Source organism: Glycine soja, chromosome 6 (genome assembly GCF_004193775.1).
Source record: "Glycine soja cultivar W05 chromosome 6, ASM419377v2, whole genome shotgun sequence".
Classification (NCBI taxonomy): Eukaryota; Viridiplantae; Streptophyta; class Magnoliopsida; order Fabales; family Fabaceae; genus Glycine; species Glycine soja.
In genome coordinates this window covers 2548849-2559387 of record NC_041007.1, presented here as the reverse complement: position 1 = coordinate 2559387, position 10539 = coordinate 2548849, and the positions used below count along the sequence as shown (strand labels likewise).

General features: G+C 33.6%; 1 protein-coding gene across 1 annotated transcript; it reads right to left on the bottom strand.

Annotated features, from left to right (window-relative positions):
* Nucleotides 1-1612: 1612 nt before the first annotated feature.
* On the bottom strand, nucleotides 1613-10138 carry LOC114414663. The gene is made up of 16 exons (XM_028379009.1): nucleotides 9987-10138; nucleotides 8797-9005; nucleotides 8088-8224; nucleotides 7904-8014; nucleotides 7678-7779; nucleotides 7468-7576; nucleotides 7174-7374; nucleotides 6690-6858; nucleotides 6517-6598; nucleotides 6334-6427; nucleotides 5946-6042; nucleotides 5080-5173; nucleotides 4089-4161; nucleotides 2777-2950; nucleotides 2540-2662; nucleotides 1613-2320 (listed from the first exon to the last, which is right to left on the bottom strand). The coding sequence occupies exons 1-16, from the start codon at nucleotides 9997-9999 to the stop codon at nucleotides 2159-2161; spliced, it is 1950 nt and encodes a 649-aa protein (XP_028234810.1). The 5' UTR covers nucleotides 10000-10138; the 3' UTR covers nucleotides 1613-2158.
* Nucleotides 10139-10539: the final 401 nt, after the last annotated feature.

Genomic DNA, 10539 nt, shown 5'->3' with positions numbered 1-10539 from the left:
TTCCTCTATTAGTAAAATTCAATTTGAATTTTAGATTTTACTTGCACATAACAAAACATAATTTTTTTTCTTCTCTCAAATGATATTAAAATAATAATATTTTTAAAAAAAGATTTTTTGAGAGTTTTTCAAAATGGAAACTCCAACATGAAAAGCTCTTAAATAATAATAATAATAAATCTAATAAATAGAAATACTTAAGCTTAGTAACCCATGTTAAAGACAACTTTCCATCTGAAAAACAATTGCAGTTCTGAAATTATAGTATGGTATAGATGCCCTTCTTTGGGCCTTTCGTCCCTCTGTTTCACACATAAAAATAATAATTCATAAATGCAAATAATAATTAGCACGGTTAAAGTTTAAAATTGTAATAAATTTATATTATTTATTGAAAACTAGAAAATTTCGAGTAAAACTTATTAAATGAGAGTTAAACCCACATAATTTTATACTTTCTTTTACATATTTTAATGAATAAAAAATATGTAGTAATGATAGATCGGTAACATTTCTCTATCTGCTTATACACACACCATTCGTATTCTTAATTTCTTATCCATTTAACCACAAACAAAATCACATTCTTATCCATTCATAACATGGCTCGATGTCAAAAACTTGTGTTGACTGTACTCACCTTTACTGTGACAGGAGCGAGCGCAAAATTATTCCTTTATAGTCTTGTTCTTCATCAATATTCTGATAAACCATTGAAAGACCGGTCTAAAATTAATCCAGAGGATTTCCTTATTCCAATAGCTTAAAAGACCTAGGTGGTTCATTACGAATTGATTCTAAGTTTATAATTGATTTTCGATATATTTTTATAGGCTGATTTTATATTAGAAATAATTCAAAACTAATAATAAATTTATAATTAATTATGGGTTAAAATAATTTATGTGTTTGATTCAAAATTTTAAATTAAATTTTAGTTCTAACTTAATTCTATAATAAAAAATTTAAAGATAAATCACATCAATTCTGTTAGCACTCATACTCATCTAAACTCACGTTTAATGTTTTTCATCAAAATTTTCAACAAAAATATGTAAGTTTAAAAAAAAATTACGATAGATATTCAATCATTTATTATTAAAAAAAATGCCTACTTACAAAGTTACAAACATTTAAATAAAATAAAAACTGATATAAGAATATAAAATAAAAAAATCTATCAAATTTTATTCTAATCATTAAGACATTAACCCAATTGTCACCCTCCCTTAAAGATCTAGCTCGAAGGCAATCAATTTATACTGTCTCTTTCCTCATTGCTTTATAATTAATGCAACACATGCCGTTCTTATTAAGAATAAGACTTAAGAACATTATTACATTTTTGCCATCATTTTTTTCAATAAAATGATGTTAATATATATTATTTTTTACAATACATATTTAATAAGTTATTTACTATTAAAAGAACTCCTACATATCATTTAACTAAAATGAAAATTTTGATAGTAAAAATATGAAACTTCTCATTCAAATTTATCCTAGTCTTTAACCCTATTGCCTCCCTGCATAAAAGATCTAGCTCGAAGGCAATCAATATATACCGTCTTCCGCGCAAATTAAAAAGAAATTAACATCGGATGTATAAGTATAGACGAACTATATCCAGGTAAAGATTGCTAAAAACATGGCCTTCAACATTCTCTTCAATATTACTAGTACTCTATCATTGATGAGTTCTATGAAGATCCATTAAATAACTTAAGCTTTCCCTGATTTAATGCGACCCACACTATGCTCATCTAGGAATACTGTAAGTTAATTATTAGAATTTCTCGTAGTTTAACTAGTTTACAGTATTAATTAAATGTCTTGTTTAACTCCTCTCGCGTATCAAGCATGTTCTCACACTGCAACATTAACTCTACTTGATTATGATCCTATGTTCGGTTGAAGGGCACATTTCAGCAATGAACAACAGATTTCTCATCTAACTACGGTTCAGATTCCATATCACTGTCACATTCCACATTTACAAGGTTCAAATTGTGCAGCATTTGGGTGATATTCCACGGATCTCACTCGATCACTGTCAATTGTCGCATCTTTGAAACTTAGATGCTGAAACCTGAATTTTTAAGCTGTTGACAAATGAACCACTCGACCAAGCAGCATCCATATTCTGTAACATACCAATTCATGAACGGCAGGCATTAAATATTTGTCCTCTCATGGCATCAATTGGCATGTGCTCAAATGTGTAACGCTCAGGACCGAAGTACACTCCTGTTCTCTCCAAAAGCGCAATACTCTCGTCCCTACCGTATCTTGAAGCATAGAGTCTCAGGTACTCAATGTCCTAAATAAAGGCACGGAAAACCAAATCTAAGATCAGAATGCAAAGGAGAACCACTTGCAATTTATGCCAGCAAATGACATGAATATATAGGTCTTCAAGCAAGAAACAGAGAAGGGAAAACCATGTAAATAAGACTACTAGGCTGAATCTCTGGCATTTATTCAAAATACAAATATGTTGAGAATAACTTGCAAAATTATGAGAAGATAAATGTTCTACCTGCAAGCCATTAAGTATGCGCTCTAGTCTAAGAGAAGCCACTGGCTGATGAGAAGTTGAGAACACCTCACCAGGATAGTATAGAACTCCATCTCCAGGGGGAAGACCATGCCTGAATTTTATCTGTGTCAACAAAATTATTTTGATTGTCAGAAAATAATCAAAATATCAATGCAGTATAACAACTTCTACCAGCTCCATTCTTTTCAGAAATTAGATGATAGCATAAACAATCACCTCTGCACTGGCTACAGTTGCCTTCTCATAGCAGTTGGCTCCCCAGTACAAAAATCCTGTGCCACCCTCTTTCCAGACACGCCACATGACTGCGCGGTGTTGGGTACCTCGCATTCCAAGATGCCAATTTGGATGAGGATCTGATGGTCCCATACAGACATATGTCCACCACTCCTGTAACAAAAACCACCTGCCCCTAATGAGCAAATAAGAGTATATGCACCAGCACAACATTAATATGCATGGTAACATACATAACTCGTTATTCTTCTGGTCTAGGATATTCCATTATGCACACAAACATCAAACATTTCTTCTATTCAGCTCTCAGAATCTTTTCTAAAGAGAAATACTGAATAAATATTCCGTGGAACAACAGACTGACTATTTCAGCAATAAGTACACCCAATTATAATGATTTAAGATTTAAATCCATTGCTGATGAATATCACCCTCTTTAGCAAAACAAAGTCTATAAAGAGGGAAAATGTTGAAATTGTATCAATGTAATCATAGTGACTGTTAAGAACCAACAAAAATGGGAGTTCATACTCAACTAAATAACTCAAATCTCTCCAGGCTTTGCTAGGCAGTGTGAATACCTAATTTGTCTGAGCTATTTAGTTAATAAAAACATGTTGAAATATTTAATAAATCAATATTATATCTTAAGAGAATCATATAATTTATCCCTTAGGATTATTTTTTAGTTAATATTTTGTGATTTGTTTACTTGGTTACTTAGGACCTTTTTTTTGTAGCAAAAAGAAGGTCAAGAGACATAGGAAGGGAACAATAGAAGAAACACAAATTGAAGTTGAAAATTACAACATTCAAAATTACAAATTAGGTTCTTAGATCTAATTTTTTTATTATCATAAGCAACTTTTAAAGTTAAAAGTAGGTTGTAAGAATGTTAGTAATAACTATTTTGGATCTATTACTACTTTGTCTTTGGTTAACATGAGTAACTTACAATATTGGAATCAGGTCAAGGTCATAATAATAAGTATATAAGAATCTATCCAAAAACGTTGATGCTAGTTCTGTTTCCAAAATCCAGAGCATGGCAGACACAACAGGGATAAACAACCAAGAAAGAAACATAGAGCTGAGCCGAGCCTCATAGTAAAACAGGTAGACTTGGCCATTATTATAAAAAATCATATACCCAATAAAAATGCTTACTTACGTTTATGAGATTTTGTTCAACCAGCATTGATGAGGAACAATAAATATCAACCACCTCAGCAGAAATTTAGTGCACAAACCAAATAACAACTAGGGAAAAACAATAAAATTATAATATTACCTCACCATTCTCTGGTTGTAATTCAGTAATAATATCCTTAACCAGGTCCTCTCGATTTCCCAGAACCCATTCACTGCAAAGACACATTCAATTTCTTAGCATGCTTAATGATAGAAGACTTCTGTTTTTCTTCCTTCCCTATTTTATTTTCACCATTGTAAAAATGATTTTTCCGGGGCACTTAAAATAAAACCTGAGACATAAGCCCATCAAGGTGTCCAAAAAATAACCCTATAGTTCAGTAACCTAACTGAAATTCAACTCACTTTTAAGTAATGCATATGGATATGAAGTGATCCACATGACAAAAGCTTCAAAAATACAAATGTGGTCAATGGAAATGGAGAAGGGTCGGTCCTCTAGAAAGCACAAAACCTCTCACCCAAACAACAAAATATAACCAATTTCCACAACTAAGTCCTTTGACGAAAATTAGCAATCTGTTTTCAGTGAAAGAACATTTTGCTGTCATTGACTATAAATAGAGATCCTGAGAATTTTGCATTCCTGGTATAATTTTGCATTCCTGGGAATCACATTGCTAGGAATACTATGCCAAGGAATATTATTCTCATAGACATGTTTGGTTGGTATTTAGTAATTTTAGAAAAATTTAAGATTTGTTTAATTGAAATATTGAAAAAGTAAAAATGAAAAAGGGAACGTAGTAGAATATAGTGGGAATAGGTAGTTATTGTAGAAAATACTTCCATTCCCATGGGAATGAAAGGCTTTATGTTCTAAAGTAGGCAAAAAACCAAATAATAAAATCAAAACAGGAAATTCCGAAAAATCATAATGAAATACTTAGAAATGATATGCCAATGCCATGAGTAACTTGAAGAGATGAAAAGGAAAAGGAAAACTCAATATTTCTTTTGCCATACCCTTGGTCAAAAATAGGAAAAGCTAAGCAAATTGTAAAAAGCCTGAAGTTACACGATAAGTGTACTAAACTCTTGATAGGTATATAGTCAATAAAGAGAAATACCTTGTACAATAAATTTGATTATGAGGACGCAGAAAACTTGGAACTTTTACGAAAGCCTCGAATGGAGTAGGTGCAAGAGGTGCATCATTTGGTCCTACATAAAACAGGAATCATACAATAAGATAATTACATTAGGAATGAAGAAGAATCAACCACAGAAGTTAAACGGAATGGACTAGGTGGAGAAAGCTGAGAAGTTTGAATTAATAGAGTTATCAAATAATATATGAACTAATTGTGGAAGAATGTCCTACAATCATCAGAAACATAGATCAAAAGCAATAATCAACAATAAACAGAGTCACAGATATATATTGTGTTATTCATTTTCGCTGGTCAAAGTCACAACACTTTATGGAATACTAGTAAGTACAATCTAACTTAAGTCAGACTTTGCCAGCCGAGAAGATTTAGCGACAGCTAAAAATTAAAATACCCCAAGGATGTGTCAGTAAACAATTTATACCATATTACCTAAAATCTTATTATAAGGTTAAATTTCCCAAACGTGAGAAAATATGTTTTTTCATATAGTAATATATAGTAACAAAGATGGAAAATGTTCAGCAAAAAGAAACCAAAGTCATCGCCCCAGCAAAACTATTCTTAGATCAAATAACTGTAAAGAGCACCTGGATGATACCAGTTCCAACTATCCAATTAACTAATTTAGGATATAATTGCAGTCAGCAAATACAACCATGTGAAATATTTGAAGTCATTCTGAACAGTGCATTTGCTAAATAAACCACAGCCATTGCCAAGATGATAAATAACCAAAAGACATCATAAGGGAGAAATTATCATGTAGTCTACACATAAAACTGTAGAGATGGTTAGGGTAGTTAAAGGTAGATAACACATACCACAATAGTAAGTAGTTAAAATACGAGCATCTGGAGCATAAGCATGAATCTCACTGGCCATATTTCGAACAGAATCATATTGTTCCAAATTCAGTGGCTGGAAAAAATATGGAAGTAAATCAGCTTATCAGGGTCATAGTAAACTGGACCCAGTTCATAGTTATCCTAACCACACATGACAGTAAGAATAAAATGAAGCTATTAAAAAAAAATTATTCAACAGGAAAGCATGAAAACAATTAACCAATGACTACTGCAAGAGTCACTTGCCTGATTTTTTTTTTTAAGTAGAACTATCCAATCCAGAGATAGAATAAAGGTAGATCTAAACTAAGATGTCCTAGGGAAGAATTTTCATATTACTGCAAATGATAGCACATGTTTATACCTCATCCCACAAGTAAAAGTAAGCTTTCCTCCAGTGAGTCTTGGTTCTCAATATCTCAACTTGTTTCTGCAAGTAATCCTTCGCCGCATCATTACTGTGGCAAATCAACAGGTGGGTTGAATCTCATCAGTTTTCATCGCAAATATACCTGATAGAAGCGAACGGGGACAACTGACTGTATACCCGGAAACTACTTGTTTGTATGGTACAGCATATGCTGCCAACCGTGGATCTGAAAAATATTCATCTGACTTTGGATGGTCCGCTACAATGTCAAGAAGAGGGGAAGTTTCAGCAATGCTATTAATTCTTCTTTTGAAATTGATTCTGTCAAACTTATTGCCTCAGAAAAATACCTGGCCATGGAGATGTGTATGTCAAAACACGCATACCATCAGCCCATTTACAAAAATAAGGGCTGATTCTATATTGAAGAAGCCATTTGAAATGTTGATCCAATGCCTCATACCACTCAGCTGTCCCTTGTTGAACACCAAAGCGATCCTCGATTACAGTATCAGATATCTAGTGTATAGTAAAGGAAACAAAAAAGTGTGCAACAAATAAACTTTCCTAATTTCACAAAGATATGGATCCAAAGTGCATCAGTGAATGGAAAATGTAAAATAAGCAGCACTAATTGAACAAAAAGAAGCAATATCATTCTTCAGTCAGAGTTTGTTTGAAGTAAACAAGTAAGCCATAAGTTTTTAGCATTTAATGATCCAACTGAGACAATATAAATAACAGACAAACAGTTACATTTTCTATAAGTGTCACAAAAAATAAATCAAATCAAATGGATTTACTTTCTGACATTTAATATATGGAAGAGGATACACCAAATACAGCAGGGAGTGAAGGAGTTTCAGGAAGTACAAATTCCCAAACAGTCAGGTTTAACTTCATCCGTATAGAGAGACTTGAAATGGCATCCTCATCCATTACATCTACTGGTCCATTATCTGAAAAGAATTCAGAAAATGATGGAGACAGAAGAATTCTTCTTAAAGATGTAGTTGCAGATTTCACCCTTTCAACCTAAAAAAGAGATGTTTACATAAAAAACCCATAATAACATCAAGGTCAACAAAAGTATTAAAACAAGGAACAGTGATCGGAAAAAAAACCCACCACTTCATCTAATGGTTTTCCATCAATGGGCTCAACAATGTCAAGACATCCCTTTAGGTCCCTATACAACTGATGTTTCTCAACCTTGCTTAAAATTTGAACAGGAGATCTGTGCAGTGGTTAAAGTTGACAAAGTCGATAAACAGAAGTTGTAAATTATGTGTTACACAAAATCTGAAGTAACAGAATTATTAAAAGTAAAAGGCTCACTCTGCATCTGCTTTTATAGCAGTAATGGCAATCTCTCCTTCATATTGTCCTGGAGGTTGAGAACTTGGAACATCAATGGATATCCAAAGAGCAGTCGTCTCCCTGAAGAAGCAAAAGAATGTCAAAAGCAGAGTGAAAACTGAAAAGTAGTTAACCATCCAGCAACATGTGCACACAGCACTAGAACTCTAGAAGAAATCATAAACGAAAGTTATCAGACAAGTACCCAGGAAATAGATTTATTTGACTGACTGGAAGATCAACAGGAACAAGAGCATCAGGTACACCTAAAATTGGCACCACTCGCCGCAACAGCAGCGACTGCCCAACAATCAGTCTGTGAAAATTGATGTCAGCATAATATGGAAGTAAATCATGTATTTGTTCCATACAATATGAAAAACTCCAACCTGTCTCCTGATGTGGAGCATAGGTCACTGCACTGAATCTGCACAGTCCCTGCAACACTAGAACCACTCCATGAAACCTTTGGTCGGATAGCTATTTGCACACTCTCCCTCTCATTTCTAGCTGCCAGCAGGTTTATCTAAAAGATAAAGATAAAAACTTTAATGTCAGAAGCAAAATAGCAAACGTTTCAGAATTTATAATTTCTTCAGTCCAATATGATTCTACAACTTCTTTATACATAAACTCCAACCACAAATCTAAGGTAAAGAGCTTTATGGTTCCAAAAGTGAGTTGTAACTCGTAAGTGTATCAAACTCATGCAATATTCTATCCATATCCCCATCTCCTTAGAATTAAAATTTGGCATGCCAAACTCTTGCATTAATTAACCATATAATACCAAACCATTTTTAGGCATAAATTAGGTGTAGTTAGGCATGTAATTGTGAAACTATGAAGGCAAAAGTCAATTTACAAGTAGATATCACATGTGACAAATTGTGAAATAAAAAACATTTCAAATATTACTCGTGCAGCAGTTACTATTCTTAAACAACAAAGTACAAACACTGGCAAGGTCATGCTGACAGAAAACATGTAATTATGTACACATTGCGTGTTACAAATTATAAAAATAAACACCATAAGATTACTAGAAGATGAATAGGAATATAAACCACCGCAATGAGACACAACAAAAGTACTAACAGGCTCCAAATGTCTGGGCATATCTTGAGGTCCAACATTTGCTGTGCTTGGCATGCACCATACATGCACTAAATCCCTAGTAGGAATTCCTGTGGGGTCAATTGGTCCCTTGACATTCAAGCCATGTGTGCCTCCATCATTCCACCCATAAGCTGTACCGCCTCCAGCAACACCTTCAACAGGTGGCACAACCACGTCTTGAGGATTTCCTGCCAGATGCATCGACCAGTTAAATTGTAACACCCCAGCACAGACTCATTTAAAGATAAATGTATACTCCACAATTTTTTGTTTTCAAAAACAGAACAGCCCCATAATCCACTGGACCCATTCATCAAAAGATCAAAATAATACAAAATTTCAACTATGCGTCTCTTTTAGACTATTTCTATAATTATCTCATTGAACCAGGTGAAACACAGCAGCTAGCCAATTGACACAAGATACATTATGTGAAACTCATTGAATGCACGTTTGGAAATACGTCCAAAGGGTATAGACATACGTCAATTGCAGCCTTTGATTCAAAAGCTAAAATTACTAGCATTAACAGGGACGCGCATTAGGGCACTGCGGTTGCAGTTCCAAACAGGATATAAGATTTGTACAGTTCAACTCACACCTGATCCATATCAAAATAAATAGAGAAGTAATCGAAAGGGGGGGGGAGCAAGGTTGCACATAGACAAAACTTTCAAATCTCTCACAGAAGTCATACACACAGCTCCTCACTCACATCACACGAATTCAGTTCAAGTTATTTTCAGAACAAAGCAATTTCAAACATGACTACACAGTCAAATTTCGAACAAGCTCGCGGATCATGTATATTCTCCATACCCAAGCCCTCTCAAAACTCATTTTACACAGCTACCGAGTTAATAACCGCCAAAGATTGGTTAGTTCTCTAAGGCCATAACATAATCCAGAAGGAGAAAAAAATAAAAATAAAAAACGAAAGCAAAAACAAGCCGCGGCACTAGTAAGCTCAGCGTACAAAAACGACGAATCCATGCGATTACGCACAAATGGAAGCGTAAGGAACGAGAACTCACAACAGGTGAAACCAGCGAGGTTTTGGGGTTAGATTCGAATTTTAAACATTAAAAAAAAGAGAGTTGCGAAACGGAGTAACTGTGATTCTGTGAATTGAGGAAGTGAAAGAGAAGAAAAGGAGTGTGAGGACAAACCGGAGTTGTCCATAACGGAGTCGTGGAGTTTGTTCTTCTGCTACGGCGGAGAAATGATCGCGTTTTGTTTTGTTTGAGAGTAACGAAGATTTTTTCTCTTTGTTTTGTTGGCAATTCAGATATTAGAAGGAAGGGAAACAATATTAATAGGGAGTAGTAACTACTTCAGGTTAATGCTTTACGCACTCTTTCGCTTTTCTTACTTTTAACATTTTATCAGTGAAATTTCTTTCATCTTATTTTCACCTGATTGTCTTTTTTTTTCCACTCAATTCGTCCCAAAATAACTGCTCTTTATCAATACGACTTCTATCGGTCAAATAATATAAAACCAATTCCACTACTACATTACGATATCACTTTGGTTATTTTTTTTTTGGACAAAATTTACTTGCAATAAGTTAGTCATCTTTTAGTTGTTTTTAATTAATTAAAAATTTACTGTGTAATAAGAAAACAATATTAATGAAGTTAATTATTATACCCTTAAAATAATGTTGAGCCAAATATTACTTAATAAACAATATTGTTTTTTGAACATGGATTTTTAGGG

Coding starts and splice junctions, on each gene's coding strand:
- LOC114414663 (XM_028379009.1), bottom strand. Junction 2,663..2,776: donor CAACTGTAGCCAGTGCAGAG/GTGATTGTTTAT, acceptor TTGTTGACACAG/ATAAAATTCAGGCATGGTCT. Junction 2,321..2,539: donor GCATACTTAATGGCTTGCAG/GTAGAACATTTA, acceptor GCCTTTATTTAG/GACATTGAGTACCTGAGACT.